Source organism: Eulemur rufifrons, chromosome 19 (assembly GCF_041146395.1).
Source record: "Eulemur rufifrons isolate Redbay chromosome 19, OSU_ERuf_1, whole genome shotgun sequence".
NCBI classification, from domain to species: domain Eukaryota; kingdom Metazoa; phylum Chordata; class Mammalia; order Primates; family Lemuridae; genus Eulemur; species Eulemur rufifrons.
In genome coordinates, this window is record NC_091001.1 from 8,770,512 (window position 1) to 8,792,290 (window position 21,779).

Sequence of the window (21,779 nt, forward strand, 5' to 3'; positions counted from 1 at the left end):
CCGACGATCATCTTAGGTTTCCACAGCGAGGAGGGACAAGAGCCGACCGCACCTCGCCAGTGACAAGGAGGCTGCAGTCACACAAACCCTCTTTGGAAGAATGATGGACCCACCCCTCTACCTGGGGAATCACCTCCAGCCCTTCAGCTTCTGAAGCCGCACAGCCTCACGAACGCTCTGCGCAGCCACGGCGACGGAGAAAGGAACCGACAAGAAAACGTAAGGAGCGTTTATTCACGTCCGTGCCGCCTACAGCGGCCGCGCACGGCCATCAGGACTGGAGAGCGGATTAAACAGCAATGAAAACGCTGGGACACTCGCCCCCTGAACGCAAGTTTGGGCTCGGAAGGTCGCATGCTGGCTAGCCAGTCTCCTCCCTGAGAAGCACGCTTCACACTCCCTCGTCTCCTCCCTCCAGCACCTCCGTCCCTCTCAGTCAAGGCCTGGACAGCTGGGATGGCGTGGCAGCCCCTCCGCGGAGCTGTCAGTCCCCCGTGAGCTCGGACTGCGCGAGGCCTGGCGCCCGGCTGCCCAGCTCCGCAGCCTGCGTCTGCAGCTCCTCCACCGTGCGCAGCAGGGCTGCCCGCTCCAGCTCCAGGGCGAGCGTGGCCTGCTTCAGCTTGCTCTCGCTGCTCAGGAGCTTCTCCACGGTGGCTTCAAGGCTTTGGATCTTACCATTCGCCGCCTGGAGAACAAAAGAAGAAATGAGAATGTAACGGCCTGGGGTAACACAGGAGGCCCCCGCTGTGCACTCCCCGTCCAGGCCTGGGAACACTCTGCAGCTGCGTTTTGGCGGACACAAGTCTAGTTTATTATTACTTCTGGCCACACAGGAAGACATTTCTCAGCTTCCCCTGCCGCGGCTACTCTGCAAGCCGATGTCAAATGGCAGTGAGCAGGGAGCCCGAGCCCCCATCACCGCCACAGGAAGGAGGGGCTGACGTGGCCAAAGAATGCTTCAGGGAGAAGAGGTGGCGCTCAGAGACACCAAGTCGCCTGTGCTCGGCCACGCAGAGGTGGAGCCGTGTTTCTTACCGCAGCACAGCACGGCCTGCTTTGACTCACACACGCATCTTCACGTAGATCGATGTCGGACCCACGAACAGTCCAGATGGCTTCTGTGTGAAGGCCCAAGTAGCAACTGCTCTCTAACCTGAAGTTCTTTTGCTTCACTTTCCTCAGAGTAACGAGACACCACGTCAGGAAGCATGTGGGCCGAGCATTCTGCCACGAGGCTGTGTGCCCCAGCTCACTGACTGGTCACCACCACCCACGAGGTGACGGTGTCCCCATCCCACCCGACAGAGGAGGAACAAGCCTCTTGCTTAGTTCATACCCTCAGCACCTAGCACCCAGTCAATGCCAGTTAAACAGAACTTGCAGAGCGCCTCTCTAGCCACCATCCCTCCTCTCTGCGCCACCAGGCAGGCTTCCCGGGCAGCAGCGGGTCGGTTCCAGGGAAGTGGGGGGTTTGGCAGAAGCTCCGACATTTCTGTTGATGTCGCCAAGGCCTTTCTGGCCTACTCCTCAGCCGAGAGCCCCATCCTACGGCGCTCTGGTCACTGGGTCAGTAAGGGACTACTCTATCTTACTAATCCAGGCCAGCTCTTTACACGCCCCCATTTATTTTAGGTGGGGAAAATGTACATCTATTTTCTTCTCATTTTTCAAACAAGGGAAACAGTTCTGAACAACACTTGTGCCAAACAGACAACTCATGACTCAAAAGTCTAGCTCCAGTTATGCCACTAGAACATTCAAAGTAGAAGGAAAAAAAGACTGAGATCCTTACTTTGTCATTACAGGGCAGGGGGTGGTCACTCTTGGTGTGTCTCTCTAAAAGTATTCTCTCATCCTCAAAATCCTATCCATGGCCAAGGCCTGGGTCAGGCCCGCCCTTGTCACTTTGAAGTCCCACTGCATTCTGAGGTGTACCCTGCAGCTTAGTCAGTAGAGAGCTAATGTGCACGGTTGTGTACTATTCTGCATGAGTGCCAGGTCTCCTCCATAAGACTGGCACTCTTTACAGAAGGCGGCTCCCCTTATCTTCCACGTGGCCCAGCCTCCCAAAGCACCTAGCTCAGTGTGGGCACCCAGCAACCCACAGTGATCATGAAAACCTATGCACATTATGATTTGGCTCCATCTGGCTTGTCTATGCAATCATCCGATGCATTGCTGAAAAAAACAGGTGAAGAGTTTGATCTCTAGCTTCTAGACAATTTTATGCGTTTAACAAGAAAATAAATGGGACTGTGATATGTCTAGCAATTATATGACCAGAACAAAAAGTAGGTCAATTTGGATACTTTGGCAAAAGAAAAAAAAAAAAAGATTTATGCAGAAAAATTCATTACTGCATTGAACACATTTCCTTGGAAAGGTCCAAAAATTGTACAAAGAGGAGGCATGATTCTCACGTAAGAGGAGCAGATTCTCACAGAGGACAAGAGGAAAACCAGATCCAAACACCCACAGACTGACACAGCTCAACCCGAATCCTCTGAGACCTGCAGTGTCTCCCTGGTCCTGGTGGCCCCAGCGCCCAGCACAGGAAGGACGCGGGCCATACTGGCGGGTCAGCACACATTGCAGTTCTGAACGATCCCCCCGCAAGGGCAGGACCACGCGGTCAGGACGTTCCAGGGAGAGCATCTCTATTACCTGGGAGAACAACTGCGACTCAGGCCTCTCCTGAGGAATACAGGTACCTGCTCAGTTTCTCACAACTCCCGGCCTTCACCAAAGGGCACAGTGACACACAAGCAGCATAAAATTGCTTTCCACCTTGTCACCAAAACCACGTGGGCATTGACCCAATCAAACGAACCCTTCATGTGAGTCCTGTCCATCTCAGCAAGTCAGATGCTCCAATGCAAGCGGGAGTTTTGTTCAAAGAGTTTCCCTCACGTTGTATTTCAGGGACCTACTGTTGGCTTGGAAGCCACCTCAAACGAGCACCTACGCTGCCTACCCCTACAGGCCAGGTGAGGCCGTCTGTCCCCTTGAGACTTTCCTTCAGGTGACAGCTGAGATTTTCAGGGGAAACTGTATACAGGCATGTTTTCATCTCAATCTTTGGAAAAACAGAAGTTAAATTCCCAACATGAGTGGCAGTTAGGACTGGGCAGGAAAAGCATTTTGTCTTTGTTCCTCCCTGGTGCACATCTGCTAGGGTCTGCTGGCACGAATGCCCACAAGGGGGAAGGCGTTTCGGACAGGTCGACGTCCGAGGCTCTCACTGCTGGCCTATGTCACATCGCTGCCAAGCTCGCATCTGCAAAGCACAACTTTCCATGGAGAAAAGTCACAGGCTTAGATCAGACTGGAAAGCTTATTTTAAGGACAGCCCAGGAACACTATAAAATATGTTATCTTGGGGAATCTAGCTTTTTTTCTCCAGAGCAACTCTAAAACAGTTTTTTAAGACACCCTCAGAACAATCTCTTAACATGGACAGCATTACTACCCATTTGTAATGCTGATAAAGTGGAACATACTGCTTGCCTTATGGCATCTGATTGACAAAGGAGCTACATTACGCAGGTAGGGACACGGGTGAGAGAATCAGGACAGAGTGGTCAGCAGTCCTCGGGGGGACAGTGTGGACGGGGCAGCAACAGACCTGGCAAGGCCCGGGTCTCCGGACTGCACCTCAGTGCGCCCACCTCTGTGTGCCGTCTGAACTGGCCTTTCTGCCTACGTCCTCACCAGAGTTTATCCACGTTGAAATGGAAGTTTTCTAGAGGGGAAAACTGCGCCCTGCGTGAATTGAATCTTTGTATTTGCACCAAGGACTCACAAACAATGATCATCTGCTCTGGTTTATTTTGTTAGGTAGATTTCTGTGTCACTTTTCTCCCTTACGTCCCTCCGTGGACCTAGCTGGTTTCATTTATGGATGTTAAAGCTCTCAATTCTCTCACGGTTACTCAAAGCACAATTGCTGCCATTCAGCTAAGAGCGCCACAGCATCCTGAACCCAAGTTCATCTCTGGGCCTGCCTCCCAAAAGGGTGAGTGCAGAAACAGCCTCGCATAAAGTCCGGGACTGTCTGGCCTCAGCAAAGGACAATTTGTCTGCTCCATATGAAAAGGACCAATTCTCCCGGGACACCTTTGATCCCAGCCATAAGCTGAGCAGGGTGAGAAAGGTCCTGCGGTCATGGGAAAGCCCAGTGTGCTGCCTTTGGTGAGTTAATGAGCTACCATATACCGGGGCTCAGAAAGCTGCTTAGCAAATATGCTCTACCTGCAACTGCTCAAGGAGGTCAAGGTTCTGTTTGCGTAAGCTGCTGTTGGTTTTCTCCAGCTTATCCATTCTTTGGTTGTCGCTGAGAGGAGAGGAATCAATAAGTTCTTCTTGAAGCACATGGTACTCAACTTCGTAAGCTTGTAACTGTTTAGCGATGTCCATCTCAAACACCTGTTACATAAAGAAACGTCATCAGGCCCTGAAAATGAGAAAAACCTCACACACAGACACAGGTGGGTGCACGCACACGGCACACGTCAGCGAGCATCCGTCGGGCACCTGCTCCATGCTGAGCGCTACGCCTGGCACTAGGAGTGACAAATGAGGACAGTTTTATGCACTGAGAAGGCCATCATTTCACTTGGGAAGAAAGGATATAAGAAACATCTGGATATAATTCCAAGGTAACAGTGAGTGCAAGTTTCTGATACTCATCTTCCAAAAGTCAGAACTTCATTTTTTAAAAAGACTTAGAAAAATTTATTTTTAGTTCTGACTTCAGTACCTATTTCTTCTCTCTGAAAATTCTCTTAGGTTAGGTACATCAACTGCGGGTTAAAAGGAGAAAAAAAGTACGAAACAAAAGAATCACAGCTCTGTTTGCACAGTCATAAAGTCAAAGTTTAATTATAGTTCAGTTGGGCTTTCGGAGGTACAAGAACAGCTCAGTAATGGAACTGTTTATTAAAAAACTCTCCTTTGCACTAAGATATGCAAAAATGAGCCAAGACCCAAATGTCACCCACAGAGATGAGTGAATACGAAACAGTGCCTGAGTTGTGTTCCTTCCCATAATAGTAATAGTGATGAAAACACCACACGTGTGAAAAACAACCCCAGAGTGCACAAGTGACTCCAGCTGTTCGTGTCTGTGCTTTCTCTCGGTAAGGAAGACAGGGCGGGAGGGGGGTCAGCAGACACGTTAGGCTGCTGCTCCAGGCACCTCCTCTCTTTCTGACTGTTTCTATGGGCCAACGCTGCAGGGCCCGGGGCCGCTCAGTGCTGGAGAGAAGCCCCAAGCGCTGGTCTGGCAGATCTGAGAATGCAGGCAGGCTGCGACCAACTAAAAAAAAGTTAGAGCAGAACACACATTCAGGGAATTTGCCTGGCTACTGTATTTCCTTAAGAAAAAAACTCCAACAAACATGAAAAAATGCTCAACATCTCTAATCATCAGAGAAATGCAAATCAAAACCACAATGAGATATCACTTATCTCCAGTGAGAATGGCCTTTATCAAAAAGTCCCATAACAATACATGTTGGTGTAGATGTAGAGAGACAGGAACACTCATACACTGCTGGTGGGACTGCAAACTAGTGCAACCCCTGTGGAAAGCATTATGGAGATACCTTAAACAGATACAAGTAGACCTACCATTTGATCCAGCAATTCCTTTACTGGGCATCTACCCAAAAGAACAAAAGACATTCTATAAAAAAGACATCTGCACCCGAATGTTTATAGCAGCACAATTCACAATTACAAAGATGTAGAAACAACCCAAGTGCCCATCAATTCATAAGTGGATTAGTAAAATGTGGTACCATGGAGTTCTGCTCAGCTATAAGAAGGAATGGCACCTCTTATGTTCTCCTGGATAGAGCTGGAACCCATTCTACTAAGTGAAGTATCCCAAGAATGGAAAATAAGCACTACATGTACTCACCATCAAATTGGTTTCACTGATCATCACCTAAGAGCACATTTAGGAATAACATTAATTGGGCAGATGTGGGGAGGAGGGGATGGGTGTATACATCCATAATTTGTGCAATGCGCACCGTCTGGGGGATGGACACGCTTGAAGCTCTGATGGGGGGAGCAAGGGCAATATACGTAACCTAAACTTTTGTACCCCCATAATATGCTGAAGTAAAAAAAAAAAAAGAAGAAGAAGAAAGAAACTCCAGCATGGTTAAAAATCAGTGAGAAATTATCCCCTCTGATGGCACCCTATTAGCATTCAAACTAGCCTATTTTCCCTGAAATCAATTTTCAAAAACCATGTTTACTTTCTCACCATTTTTAACAACCTTCTTTTCTTTTCTTTGAGATTAACTTTTTCGCTTGCTGGTCTTCAATTTAATTCAGTGGATAATACTAATTAAAAACAAAATACATTATATCTGTGGCACTGGGGGGGAAGGGAGGGAGAGAGGGAGGCAATAGTTTACTATTTTACACCGATTGATTCTGTTTCATCCCTCAGTGACCGCGAGAGGTCAGTAGGGATTATCACTTCCATTTTTTAGTCCAGGTAACTGACTCAGAGGCTTTGAGTGAGCTCTAAAATCAGGACTCCCCTGGCAACTCTCTGAATGACCTGGAGCAAGTTACTTAACCTCTCCTGGGCCAGCTGCTGGCCTCCCACCTGGGGCTAACAGCACCTCCCTCCCAGCATGGCTGTGAGGATTAAATGAGACAACTCAGAGAAGCTGAGCAGGTGCCCCCTCAGCTAAGGGACCTGCTTCCACACACCTGTCATGAAACTCTCACATTCAACCTTGTACTTCAGCAAAACTGTCATCAATGGATGCTACATCATGGAACCTCCGAATACCTGAACTGCTTGGCACTGTTGTGTAATTATAAATGTGGTGCTGAATAAATGTCATGCACACAATTACTTTTTTTCTTCCACAAAGATTTATTTTTAAATGATCTCCTAACCTGGAAAACCTAGGAACAAAACCTCTGGCCTTGTATACAGACTGGTGATCTGTTGAGGTTAACGGCTTTCAGCAGCGCCCAAAGCCATACAGACTCTTCCAGGACTCCACGAATCCCCAGGAATCGTCACCCCTGCTTCACTGCATCATGGGCTCCTGACTGCTAAGGCACTTACAGCCCTTGATTTTTCAGTTATGCCCCTGAATTTATTCCAAACCAGGGCAGTACGCGGCCGGTGGCCAAAGGAGAACCTCCGTCCTGGAATAACACTTTCAGTCCTTGGGCCAATTACTTGGGAGAGGGACAGAAGGCAGGAGGGACCCCTGTCCTTGTACACTTAGAAGGCACAAGTGACCCACGGCTGGTACCAGTTCTTAGCCAGAGAAAGAGCAGGAAGTCTAAGATTAAACTTGATCCTATGGTCTGTTGTCTCAGAGCACAATCAAACAAAAAAGGGAATATTAAAAAGTGGGTGTTGACGGGAAAGCAGGATATGCTTTAAGGTGTTGTCATTTCTTATCTCAGTCGCTTGTGAGGCTGAACCAGCGCAGCCACCCCCCGCCGCTGCCGCCGTGGGCAGGGACAGACTCGAGTGTGTGCCGCGCTCTGGCTGGCTCTTGCCTAAGCCATTCCCTGAGCACCGCTCACCACACAGGCGGCAAGGCACCTGGCCCTACTCTTCTCTCTTCCTGGTCCATCTCGGCGCGATTCCTCTAGGGTTGTCATTATTGGGGATCTAGAGCTTTCCCATCATCCTGGTTCTTAATTTCTCCAAGGTTTTCAGGCAAGTTCCAGAATTAAGGTGCTGATGAAAAGGGAACATTCTTTTCTTCTTGCCAAGGTAGGAATTACCCATTTCCATATGTTCAATGTTTTACCAAAAAGACAAACTATTTTTTTAAGTTACTGAAACAACAGAGCTATATTACGGGAAGCTTGAAAAAGAAAAAAAATTACCAATATAACTTCCTTCATCTTGTTGTATTTTCTTTCACCTTTTTTTTATAAGCATGTTTTCCTAATTATAAACATAACCAACATAAAATTTCCTATCCCACTTTATTCACTTAACATTGTATCACATAAGGGCTTTTTCATATTGCTATTTATTCTTCATAACCATAGTTATAAATGGCTTCGTGGCATTCTACCAACTCAACATACCATAACCACATCAATCCATGGATCAAGTGTTAGACATCTAGTTCCTTTCAAGTTTTTGTGATCATAAATGACAACTCTAAGGGAATATCCTTATACATATGGCTTTCCCTACACTTTGGACTATTTCCTATGGATACATTCCAAGAAGTTGGATAACTGACTCAAAGGGTATCAATATTTTGCTAGCTTGTGATACATAGTGCCAAATTGCTTCCCAGGTGAGACTAATCAACCTACAATGCCATTACCAACATACTAATATGCCACATACAGTACCCTTGCTCTGGGTATTGACATTAAAAAATGTCATTTTGTTAATCTAGGAGGTAAAGCATCATATGTTACATAAATTTAAGTTACGTATGAAGCTAAATATTTTCCCAGGTGTCTGTTTACTGGACCGCGCTCCTCTTCAGTGAGTTGTTTATGTTCTTGGCTCGTCTGCTCTAGTGTGTTGTCACCAGAGTCGCCCACAGCAGAGCTTTTCAGATGCTGTGAGCACGTGAACCCTCCAGGGGTCTGGCTGAAACGCAGACCACTGCAGCAGGTCGGGGACGGGGCTGGCAGGCCCAGATGCTGGTTTCTAACAAGCCCCTACACGACACGATGACACTGGTCTAGGTGGAGCCTAAAGGATGCTCAAAATAGGCTATATAGGCCCTGCCACCAAAGCACCCGTCAGCTGTCTTTCTTCCTTAAGCTGAACCGAGGCTTCACGGCCACGTGGCATGCACTGTGACAAGAACACAGCACTGACCTCCTTCCCTTCATTACTAATTATTCCCAGAGTTTCCCTTCTTTTGGGGTCAGAACATTTTATGGTTTATATTCAACTGGCAGTTTCTCTGGTAAGCACAATGTCATGCTGCAGAACTGCCACAGAGGCTCCCGAGACCCTTCCTCTTCTGCCCTGGACTCTGTCAACTTTGGAACTGCCCTGCACCCAGCCTGCCAACACTGACTCAGAGCTCCCGAGAGTAAGTGGCTTGTCCCTAGCCACTTATGCTCCCATCCAGGATCCAGGCTGTGTCCCAGATGCTCAAGCTGAGACTGTCTACAGGGAGGGCATTTAATGAAATGGAGCCAGGACTACCACAGGGGACCACCCAGGCTCCCCCCGCCCACCCCACCCATCACGACACAGGGTGCTCTGTCACGTGCAAGGACTGCATCCATCACTTCCACCCTGGGGACGCCCCAATTCAGGCCTGGGGGATCTCGGGGGCTGCAGAGGAATCGTGCTGCACCTCAGGCTTGCTGTCTGTGCAGAACTCAGGGCCAGAGCACCCTCTGGAGAGGAAGGGGCAATGGGAAGGCGGAAAGCCTGACGGAGACACTTAGATGTCAAGTTCAGATAGAATCACAGAAGGGAAAGGGGGCAGAGGGCTGCCTGGAGTTTGATCTATTTTCTATCAAGACTACTGGTGGAATAAAAACCTGTGCCCCAAATGTAGATATTATGCTCCCTACACCCCTATACTTACCCCCACCCACAAAGCTGAACATATTAGGGTTGCAGCATTGCTCTCTGCTCTCCCTCTTGTGCCTTCACATATGCTGTGATCTTTTAGCTCAGGGTTCGGCAAACTACCTCCTATGGACCACCCCATCCCACTGCATATCTCTGTAAATAAAGTTTTATTGCAACATGGCCCCTTCCTCCCTTTACATATTATCTATAGCTCTTTTGTGCTACAAAGGCAGAGTTCAGCAGTTGTAGCAGAGCTGAGTAGCTGTGGCAGAGAACTTAACGCCCTTCAAAGTCTAAAACATGTACTATCTGGCCTTCTGCAGAAAACCTTTGCCAAGCCCTGTCTTATCTCATTCTTTTAGGTCCAGCTGGACTCAAATACTTCAACTCCAGCCAGCAGCTCTCAGTCTCCCCGCAGCCCTGGCTCCTGCAGTCCTGCTGTTTTCTACAGAGGGCTGGCGTGTCACTTTTTACGCTCAGCTTCCTCATCTACAAAAATGGGGATTGTAACACCATGCCCCAGAGTTGTTAAGGAGTCAATGGAATATGAATGCCAATTTCCAAACAGTTGCCTGAAACAAACCAGGTGTACACACAACTGTTCTCTTTCCATGATTGTTCACTTCTACTCTTCCAACACGTAAAGAGCACCTAATGATACTAGGCACAATGGGCACTCTCAGGAAGTATTGACTCTTCACAGAAAAGGGAGGGACCTGGGATTTTCTCTCTGGGGCTCAATAACCAGGAGGTAAAGTGAACGCAGCAGAGACGGCTGCCCCAGAGCCAGGCGCAGGGAGGAGTCGGGCACTCGCCGGGTGCAGACTTCAGTCTGGCCACCAAGGCTCTCAGGGTTTGCCCAGGAGCTACGGAACATGCGTACACACAACAAAAGCTGCAAGAAGGGAATGAATGAATGAATGTAAATGCCAGAAATTAAAGAATCACAAGGGTGGAGGATTCAGTATTCGAATGCAGGTAAAATACAGAAATCTATATAATTAAATGATCCCCAGAGGCACTTGGCAGTGTTGAGCAGCTGCTAAAGCACTCTGAGGTAAGAGGGACTTGTGTTTGAAACCCCCTCTCCACTCTGCAGCAGAGTGCGGGCCAGTCAGTGAACCACTTTATATCCTCTCAGGAACGCGGTCAGGACTGAATGAGATCACGTGTGTACACAGAGCCTGGAAAAATGTCAGGCCTCGGCAAGCCAAAGCTATCCACACGGAGAGGAACGCGCCAGGGAAGTAACACACGAGATGCAGAGCCTGTCACTTCGGCAGAGAGTGGAAAAGAACTCCTCTTTCGTTACAGCACGTGCAATGTGCAAAAAGAGCCCCACCCAAAGTACCAGCTGATAGGAAACCAACTCCTTTGTCCAGGCCAGACTTGCATCTTTTTCTGTGCTTAACGCCTAAGGTGGGGCTGCAAGTGAAAATCACAAACACAGCGTTTGGATGCAAACCACTGAAATCAGTGGTTTCCTCCTGGACTACCAGAAATCCCCAGAATAGGATTTTGTAACAATAGCTTTATTTTGCTATTTGTTTTATGTTTTCATTATACAGTCACATGCTGTGTAATGATGTTTCAGTCAATCATGGGCCACACATACAGTGGTGGTCCCATATGATTACAGTACCGTATTTTTACCTTTTCTATGCTTAGAGACACAGATGCTTCCCACTGTGTTATAGCTGCCTGCAGTACTCCGTACAGTAACCTGCTGCACAGACCTGGAGCCTAGGCAATAGGCTGTGCCATACAGCCTCGGTGTGTAGCAGGCTACACCATCTAGGTTTGTGTAAATGCACTCTATGATCTTCGCACAATGATGAAATTGACTAAGGATGCATTTCTCAGAACACAGCCCCGTTGTTAAGTGATACGTGACTACATTTGGAGAGGTTCTGGGCTTGTGAGAGGCCTACTGACTCCGCAGCGATCCAATAATGAAATCCCTTCCAGGACGTTCTTAGCCACCCAGTCTCTGCCCACATCCAGTGGTGACCTCCCCCTCTGCTAAGCAGCTCAGTCCTTCCTCATCAGCAATCATTACTAAAAGATTCTTCCTTATACTGTACAGGATCAAAATCTGTTCCCACGCCCAACCCAGACCATTCACCATCTGGTCTAGTAGTAACTCCCAGCTAAATTCACCTCTCAACCTCCAACATTTCAGAAGGTAACGGTTCTACTGTATACTGAAACCAGAGGTGCTGAAGTCACAGATGTGGAACTGAATTCTATTAAAAACCACATCATGGAACAATTCATAGAATGCATGCTCCCTATCATAACTCTGTTATGAAAGAGTTAGTTTTAGAAAATCCCAATTAATACAATTCAGCGGAAAAATCAAAGCACTCATTTTATAAAAGCCTACATTGTATAAATGTACGTATTTCAGAAGCACAAACTACTAGAAGTCTCTTAAATGTAAGAAACTACTGATAACTTCTGCTGGTTCTCAAACCTAAACATTGCCACCGTGTTTCTACGTGGCATTTTGACATGACACTCACAACACACACACTCACACATGCGCTTAATCATTCCATACGTATTTGTGATCCACCTCCTACATGCCAAGCATTGTGCAGGGTGCTGTTCAGAACACAAAATGGTAGGAAACAGGTTCTGCTCAAAAGAAAACTTAGCTTCTACACATCTAGGACTGCTTAAGCGTTTGGAAGGTGTGGACTGAATCATACCTGATTGATGGTCTTTTCCATTTGGACCAAGCCCAGGTTGGGTAGTGTGTTTTTTATAAAGTCAACTATGGTTTCTAGGTTTTCATGCTGCAGAATCAAGGGCTTATGGCTTCCCAGCAGACTTAAAGCCACTTTAAATATGACCTCTGATCCCTGAAGAAAGATCATATCTGAGAAAACACAGAAATGCAAAAAGTTAAACCAGACCAGTTTCTGATGAAATATTCCATTTCGTTTTCCACACATCATAGAGCAGGAGGGTGGGAAACATAACCCCAAACTGCAAACTTTATTTCCTTTTTAAAAGCCTGCTATCTCAGATAGGGTTGTCAAGACAATATTGCAGATAAAAAGAAATAAACATACTGCTAAGATTTGGTCACAGGTTCTGATAAATCTTTTTATTTTCACTCTGAAAATAATTCAAACATGCTTCAAAAGTTAAATTGGGAAGGGAAAAAGTTTTTATTAGTCTGTTTTTCCAGGAATACTCTGGGTATTAAAGGAGTTTCACGGGTAAACTGAAAAATTTTTATAGATATAGCATCAGAAATTTAGAGTAAATGAAAAAGTGCCTCTGTTTCCTCTGTTTTGAAATAACGGATGGAATTAAAAGATCTTTAAAAACTGTAAAACATCTGCACAATTGTAAAAGTACATTATTACATACAGGTTTTGAATTTTAACATGATAATAAAGAACATTATTTCTCTCTGAGATGTTCAAGGAACTTTGTCAAGACTACTCTCTAGTTCTTGCCATATTTTTTCTGAGAACGGCTGACAAATGTTAGCAATTCCTACGCGACTTAACACAGTGAGAGGCAGAGCAAGTGGCCACGGCAACTGGGCAAGCAGCACGCCGGCCCTGTCCCCTCCTCAGAGTGCTGAAGCCCCTGGAAAAAAGAGTCAAAGCCCCAGGGCACAGCCACAGTACCTAATTATGGGGTGACTAAATTCAGGCAAGTTACTTAATAACCGGAATAATAATAGAGAAAAAAATGTAATTTTAGAAATCAGAGCATAAATATATTAGAGGTAACAATATTTCTTTTCTCTCTCTCTCTCTCTCTCTCTCTCTTTTGGCTGCAGTATAGTGAAACAGACAAAGAAGTTGTAAATTTCAACTCACGGAAAACAAAAGCAGGTGAGAGGAAGAATCTCACATGATGCCTCTCTAGGTGGTTTAGTGTGATGACGTTTAAAAGCCATTAAGAAACAGAAAGGCAACGGCTGGACGCTGCTGTGCAAAGGGGAAACTGAGTCAGAGAGTGGTTTCTGGACAAAACACAGGGAGAAACGATAGACCCAGGTGCCTTGCTGGCTGGGTTGGCCCCTGAGATGGTCTGGGACCTTCACAAGCATTCACTAAGCATTTAATATATGCCAGGCACTGTATCAGGTACTGGGGATTAAGCTACGAACAAAGCACAAAGAACACACTGCAGAGGCACCAACAAGTACTGGTTTGGTAGAGTCACGCCCAGGGTGTTATGAGAACAAGGAGGCAGGAAGAACATCCAAGGAAAGGTGACTACTTGAAGAACCAACAGAAACCTGCTAGGGAAGAAGTCAGCAGGACAAGAAGGTGTGCACAGAGAGGTGTGAAAGAGCCACCTCCTGTGAGGCAGCAGTTCCGGCTCTGTGGGGGGAAGTGGGCCACATCACCAAGGGCCTCTGCCCAAGCCACGCAGCTTTGCCCAGAGCAAGCGGGGAGCGGCCAAAGGCCTTCTGCTCCTTCTACCTCAGTAGGTCAGTGCATTGCCAAGGAGATGATGCTAATGAGATCCAAGTTATGGGTCTGATCCCCGCAACGGCTGGTCAGCTTCAGACGGAGAAAAGCTACCTTTTAAGGAGACCGTGCTGATTGAGTCCTACCAGCAGACTCCCAAATACTTGCTGTGAGATGCACAGGATGCCCAATTAGTCCCCAGTCCTCCCACTCAAAGTGCCCTTTCTCCTGAGGCCCAGGAAAGCTCAGCCCCAAAAGCTTCTGTTAGAACAGGGAGGTCTTAGATCAGATCATGTGGGTACACGATGAAGAAATATGTTTGAAGGGCTGAAGGAAGGACCCCCCAGGAAGGACCTGGTTGGGAGGAAGGGGCTCCTAAATCTAACTGGTGGCACCTGAGGAAAATATTTACATACTTTAAACAATTAATACTTTTTTCTTCCTCTGGAAATTTTTAAAATTATATGTTATTTTAAAATAAAGAAAAATGTTACCTATAAACCCGCTGCCCCAATCCAACTATTTTTGTTTTGCTTGTCTTCTAATCCGTATACATTTGCATTATAGAATTTAAAAAAATAATAATTCTCCTTGGAAAAGTGAGCTGATGTAGTGCATTTGCAAACCACTGCAGAAGCAAGGAAACTGCTGGAGCCCACCCCCGGGACACTGCAGGAGTCTGGCTCACACACTGTAACCCACTTCCTTCCAATGGGACTTTCTTCCTGTCTCTTCCTTCTCATCTCTTCTGTTTCAAGCCACCTAGGAACGGGCAAAGGGATTGTATCAGGCAGGAAGAGAAGGAATCTTAAATTTAGCTGATTCCACCACTTTTCATGTTATTTCCTGAGAACGCAAATAACTACTTTCCTCTGAAGCCTTGTTACTGTGCCACCGTGTATTGGAACTCTGTATGAAACTGCCTGTGATCTGAAGGCACAATCTTCCTGTGAGAACTTATACTGCATCTCCTTTCCAGCCACCTTGTCCTTGTCCAGGACAAGCCTTCTAACCTTCTCCTGGGAGGCCGCAGTGCGTGGCTGTGGCACCCCACACTCCCACCAGGGACAGGCAGGGTGGGCAGTGAAGGCAGGTGACAGCGAAGGCAGGTGACAGCGCTGTGCAGAAGGAACAGCAGCATAAAGATGGTGCAAACACTCTCTTCATCACCCCTCCTTCTCGGCACCCAAATACCCAGACTCTTCCTACCCTTAGTTGTTTTCCTCGTCTATTTGCATCCTAAAGCTTTTCTGAAGCCTTCACTATTTTGCAGGTGGCTTCTGTGTTTTTGACAAACCTTAGTTTTTATACTCCATCTCTTCTCTCACCTACTTGGCTGCAAATCCTACAGAAAAATATAAGAAGCCTAACACCACAGCCTCCTCCATCAGAAGCAAGCCAGCTCCTATTTTTCAGATTTTTCCCCCAAAGGTAGATGCACCCAAACTAGAAAAATATAGGAGGAGGCTATTTTACATTCTGTGACACCAGAGAACAGCAATGACACTGGGCACAGCATGACTGTCATGTGAAGGCTCAGGTCATTGGCATCTGCCCTGCTAAGCACCACATACAGTACTTAATCTGAGGTAATCAATTATGAGCTATGCTGATGCAAACTGAGAATCTTTTACTCATCTATAAGATAGTGAGCAGACAACAAAGGTCCATTTGTTTTTAAGGTTTACCCAGGCTTAAAGGCTCATAATGAAATGGGTCCCCGACTGAAAAGACTATGGTCCCTGAATGGTAGGCTTCGGAATTTAAAACTAAGCTATCTGCCATCATGGAGCTACACAAACACGGTTCCAATGCTAAATAGAGAAGCGGTTTTTAAAAACCTGTCTTTTCTGTGGAACCTAATAAGTTTGTTTTTAAGAACTGAAAGACAGCAAGGACTGTGCCAAAAACCCAGCAGTTTTTGCAGAGTGACATCACCGCCCAGTGCGGCCTTGAGATCCCACTTCCTGCCTGTACCCGAGGAGCCCTTGGCCAGCTGGACAGGAACCCACTTAGTACAGCAGGGGTCTGCTGGATCCAAGAGTCAGGCAGACACCGGCATCTTTATGTATGACGTATAAAGAACTCCAAGACCCATGACTGCCTACATAACATAAAGAAAAATATCCTGCCAATATTGGCTTGAGCTTTTTTTTAATGAAGTCATTAGAATGAACCACTCTGCAACAGAAGGGCTCTCATTTCCAAAGTTTGCTTGTTTTTAGTGCCTTTTACCCACTTATGCAGCCTAAGGAAAGATTCCTCTCCCAGAGCCCCAGAACACTCCGCAGGCAGCAGCTTCCGTGCCCGGGTCCCAGGGGCAGGGTGACTCTGTGATGGCTGTTGTGCTCACTCCAGTCTGCGGTCAGCCCAGCCCCCTTGGTAGAATTTTCTTCACAAACTGAATAATTTGACGCCTGAGCTGTTTACAGACCATTAGCAAACAGCACTCCCTCCTCCCCCCTTCCATCTGCACCCCCTCCAGGACCCTGTATGAAAACACAGTTAAAGAATTAGGACCAATTGTAAGGGAGGTAGACTAATGACTTTCTTTTAATTTCCAGGGTAAGAAAAGTCAAAACCACGAAAATTACTGGCAAGAAAGATTGAAGCCTACAGCTAGAGATCCTATAGTTTCTGTAACTCTTTTGTTAGTAAACTAAGCACACAATTTTGAGGCTTTGAGTTATTTTTGTTTTTTAACTATGGCAAAAACTTTCATGAAATTTCACTAAAGATTTGTTTAATCAGGAGATAGATTTTAGTATCTATTTTATTTTAGCGATTATTTTTTCAGGGACAGAAAATAATCATCACTTTGGGGGGGAGGGGTAAGTTACACAAAAAGGAGTAGTGAGTATTTTAACAACATGGATTCTAGCAGAGCCAAATGGTCTTTAAGGTTCTTGTGGACAGAAGTGAACAATAAAGATCTAGTACTTTGAGGGAAAGAAGAAGAGCCAATGTTCACTTATATTAAAAAGCAACTTTTCAGATTTCTAGAATTTGTACATGCAAGATGTTTACCAAAGTATGCCTAAAGTAGTACACTGTCAATGTTTTTGAACATTCCCTTTAAGATGCTCTGTAATCCTGAAAACAAATCTTAAGTATAAGATTACATGTTTTTAAGCTATCAAGTGACTGACCATAAATGACATTTAAAAACACCTGATATGTGATAACTATCAATTTTTTAGTAACCTCCTTCTTCACAATTAAAAAAAATACAAAGAACCTGAATTGTCAAAAATATTACTTCCATTCTGAGGCTGGAGAAACAAACTGTGCAAGAATCGCTCCTGCTCATAGTACTCACTGAGCTCCAGGTGGACGGCCCTCCTCCTGCCAGCTCAAGGCAGTTCTGAGACGTGGCCTGGGAACATCTACTTACCTTTGCCGGAGACAATGTTCTCAAAAAGTAAATTATGAAAACGGGATGGTTTTACTGTGAACACCTCGGGCCTGGCGGGGCCCAGGAGCGCAGAGGCTGTGACGTGGGCCCGGGTGGGCGGCTGAGGACGGAGGGCGCGTCCTGCACACATGGGCGTCATTCCAAGTCCCCACGGGTCTCGGAGAGAGTGACTTCAGAGACAGTGAAGACCCAGGGCGGGGGAAGAAGAGACGCAAAGGGCATCTGGAAGGGGCAGTAGCCCAGAGGCCCAGGTCACATCAGTCGACAGCCACAACCCCGAGCGGCTGAGGAGGGCGACTGGCGGGAAACAGAGCCAGAGCTCCTCAGCCAAGTCTTCCAAACGTCCGCTCTAGGGAGGGCCTGTCGCCGAGAGAATCTGACTTAGACGCCACAAGATGAAGCCAAATAGGGAATACCTGTGATCTCTAAAGTTAAGCAGGACTTGAAAGTCACAAAACCCAACCCCAACCAAACTTAGAATCCTAAACGGTAGCTATTCTTGTCCGAAACACAGGAATACAAAGGAGACTCACATGGGGTGACAATAAGCACCTCTCATCTAAGGAGAGAATGCTGGTTCTGGCAAACAGACTCACAAATGCTCACCAAAGACTCTGGCCACAAATCCCAGAGGGAACTGGGAGGCGAACACGGTGAGGAACCAGGGGGCGGCGTAGAGACTGGGGCCGATCTCGTGCTCCTCCAGGTGGTTGTAGAGGTCTCTGTGGTAATCGTGGAGCAGCCTCGAGAGCTGGTACATCTGGATCTGAGAGACAGACACCACGGGCAGTGAGACTGAGATGTCTGCCTCGTGTACCAAGGTACCCATCCTACTCGTAGGGTGGGCGTGAGCGAGAACGGCCAGCACTTTAAACACCCTATGTGGCCTGTGATATCCACGGATCTCAGCTCTTCACTCGCCCGCTGTGCGCCAGGCCCCAGCTGGGTGTAGGCCCAGAATGCGAACGTTGGGTCTCCTGTCACTTCCTTTTTATTGTTCCTTGTGTTCCTTGGAAGAGAATCTAAACATTTGTCTTGTGCAAACATTTCATAGATTCTCTTAGAAATTCACGTTCTTAACAAAACTCAAGGCCAGGAGAACTGGAAACAGAAAGCCAGCCTCTCTGCTAAGAAAGGAGCCTATTATGATCCCACAGAAAAAGCCCATTGTACATGTTCACTTAGTAAATTTCCTCTGGACCCCTGAAATTAGTAGATAGGTAAGACAAGTATAACTTCTTTAGGTTTGTAACAGATAAAGGATATAGTCTGGGGCAAGTTAAAACAAGACGACTAGTGTTTTTCTTAAGATAAAGTAACTTTTCCCAATGAAAGTTGAACGTCCAGGGTTCCTGCTTCAGAGAATGGTGTGGTTCTGGCAGGAAGCTCACTCCAATTGCCAGTAGTCCCAAAATGAGTCCCGGGGCTCACACAGCTCCTAGAGCCACCCCAGATCTGAGCAGTCCGTGGCTGAGCCTAAGGAAGGGAGGGTGAGAACCCTACCGAGATGCTGCAAGGTGGGCTGTGCTGCCCCAGCTGGGCCAGCACTCAAAACTGTACTAGAGGCTCAATTTCATCCCATTAAGCAATGGCTGTGGCTCCTCTATATCTAAGGGAGTCTAATCTAAGGCCACCAGCCCCGAAAGAGTCATGTGTTACGCTAAATTATATAAAACTGAAAAATTCTGCTTCCCTACGACAGCTGCCCCTCCCTGAACGATAACGAAGGGAGTGCAGGAAGAACTTCACAGTGCACGCAGAAAGTTACGTGGGTGAAAATCTTTCAGGGAACGAAACGGCTTCCTTTTATGAGATGTATGCTGCTACTGTACAAGGATTGTGAATCACATAATTCAGTGCTCTCAAATGAAGTCCTTGGCTCCACTGTACCTTTCTCACAACACTTTCTTTCTAAGGCTCTGAAACCACTGTATCTTGCCAGTACAGGAGCACGTGCGCCTGTTCTGAGCAGCGTTTCGAACTTCCCCACGGCAGGGTGCAGACTGCCCCCCACCTCTGCAAGGGGCAGCAGCACCTGGCACTTGGAACACGCTGCTGTGCTCGGCCGCCTTTTGACAGACTCATTCACTCAGCGAAACTGACGGGCTGCCTACCTCATTCATCCCGGGCACTGTTTTAGAAACTAGGGACTCAGCTCAAGACCAGTAAGTAAAATCCCTCCCCTCTCATGGGAGGGGAGGCTTACATGCTAAGGAAAGTCAGAAAATCATCAGATAAATGAAGTAAACAAAAAAGATAATTTCTTTTTTTTTTTTTTTGAGACAGAGTCTCGCTCTGTTGCCCAGGCTAGAGTGAGTGCCGTGGCGTCAGCCTAGCTCACAGCAACCTCAATCTCCTGAGCTCAAGGGATCCTCCTGTCTCAGCCTCCTGAGTAGCTGGGACTACAGGCATGCACCACCATGCCCGGCTAATTTTTTCTATATATTTTTAGCTGTCCATATAATTTCTTTCTATTTTTAGTAGAGATGGGGTCTCGCTCTTGCTCAGGCTGGTCTCGAAAAAAAAGATAATTTCTGTGAATTCAGTGAATGTGTTATGCAAAAGAAATGAGACAGGATACCAGTGGCACAGGCAGAGACCCTCCAGGACGCGACATTTGAGCTGAACCTGGGATGACGGGGATGGGGGTGGGGTCCTTGGCAGAGAAGTGGCAGGTGCAGAGGCAGGGAGGCTGGGGCTGCGCCGCCTGACGGTTCATGAAGGCACACGGGGGAAGGCCCTGGCATCCGACAGGCCTGGGTTTAAACTCCAGTTCTGCCACTTGCTAGCTGTGTGACCTGGCCCAACTACATCATCTCTTTGAGTCTCAGTTTTCCCGTCCACAAACTGAGCCAATTCACAGTGCCTTCCTGTTACGCTATTATGGGGGCAACTACACAGGAAGCACTTGAAACGCAGCCTAGCACAGAGCACACTATCAGCAATGACAGCTATGACAATGTCACCTGGTGGTGGAAGAGTTCCTCAGATATACCTGGAGAGGGATAACAAACATTCTTAGCATTTGTTTTATTAAAGATATAAGGAACACTCCATACCTGTAAAATAATCATGTCGGGCCGATACTGTTTCCGCAGCCCCATGTCAAACATCAGAAACTTGAGCATTTTAAACGCCTCTTCCTCACTCATATGAAGAAGCAAAATGCCTGCTACGAAGCTGAGACCTTGGCAATATCCCACTTCCTGGTCTAGAAGGGAGTAGGCCTTCAAAATGTTATAAAGGGACAGCTGCCCTGCTCCAAGCTGGGCAGAGAAGTACGGGTGTGTTGGAAATGTTCTCCCTGTGAAAAGAATATGTATTAGTTGTAATCAAAAAAGAAAGACAGACAAATAAATCCGATGTGGTTCAGGTGAAAGCAGCGTCTTCAGCAGCTGCGTCGTAATATCCATCAGCCTTTACCACGGCGCTCCGTAAACAAGTCAGCCGGTTGTTCCTGGAATAACGTTCACAATTAAAAATCAGCAATTATTCATGTTTTGGTGGTGGTTTAGGTGAAGGAAATTAGAACCACCTTTGGTCCTACAAATGTCTGGATTTCGATCTACAAAAAGGAGAAGATTGTTGGTCCTCTAGACATGGCTCACTCCTCAGGAGGAAGGCGGGACAGCTCTCTTCCCCCCACGTCGGCCACACACAGTCCCTAGACCTCGTTCCCAGGCCGGCACATTCTGCCTGCCCCTAGACCTCGTTCCCAGGCCGGCACATTCTGCCTGCCCCTAGACCTCGTTCCCAGGCCGGCACATTCTGCCTGCAGATGCCTCACGCCAACCACAAGCAGTGTTTCCAAACAGCCTGAAGGGCAGCAGGTGTTTTCTTTTACACAAAAGTTACCTTCCAGAAAAAGGGTCTTTTTTTTTTTTTTTAAAGGCTCTCAACATCCTGATTGTTTTCACAGAAAGCTGGTATTCAAATAAGGCTTAAATACTTCCTTTGTCCAGGAGGCTTTTGTGGCTGATACCTGTCACCTCCCCTCTCCCCTCCTCTGGAATGGGACTGAAGGGGAAGCACTGTTTCCAGGAAGCAGGAAGGTGACGAAAGAGAAGAAAGGTCTGGCTGGCCAGGCCAGGTGGGGACCCAGCAGAGAGTTGCAGACCTGTCTGGCTCAGCAGAGGCAGAAGGGCGTCCAGGCCGCACCATGATCACTGGACGCAGCAGAGGGGGGCGGACACAGTCAGGGTTCCCCCTCAGCTGAGTGAGAAAGCGTTTAGTCAGTCCACACGGGTTCATCTGAACTGGATTCAGGAGGATGGCCACGGTCTCCTAACCACTGCCTGGATTTCTTGTCCTGTATTCACTTCTGGCCTCTTCTACCTCTTCCCCCAACAAAGCTTCT

The 21,779-nt window shown here is 47.1% G+C and overlaps 1 protein-coding gene across 4 annotated transcripts in view; it reads right to left on the bottom strand.

Annotated features, from left to right (window-relative positions):
• Positions 1 to 225: 225 nt before the first annotated feature.
• The window catches only part of TBC1D1 (TBC1 domain family member 1), a 202,881-nt gene continuing 181,327 nt past the window's right edge, over positions 226 to 21,779 (bottom strand). For all 4 annotated transcript variants that reach the window (XM_069495292.1, XM_069495293.1, XM_069495291.1 and 1 more), the window contains 5 exons: positions 20,482 to 20,726; positions 18,029 to 18,188; positions 12,277 to 12,446; positions 4,252 to 4,425; positions 226 to 685 (listed from right to left, as the gene is read on the bottom strand). In XM_069495292.1, coding sequence (XP_069351393.1) covers positions 485 to 685; positions 4,252 to 4,425; positions 12,277 to 12,446; positions 18,029 to 18,188; positions 20,482 to 20,726 — 950 coding nt within the window. In that variant the 3' untranslated portion in view covers positions 226 to 484. The remainder of the gene's footprint in view (positions 686 to 4,251; positions 4,426 to 12,276; positions 12,447 to 18,028; positions 18,189 to 20,481; positions 20,727 to 21,779) is intronic.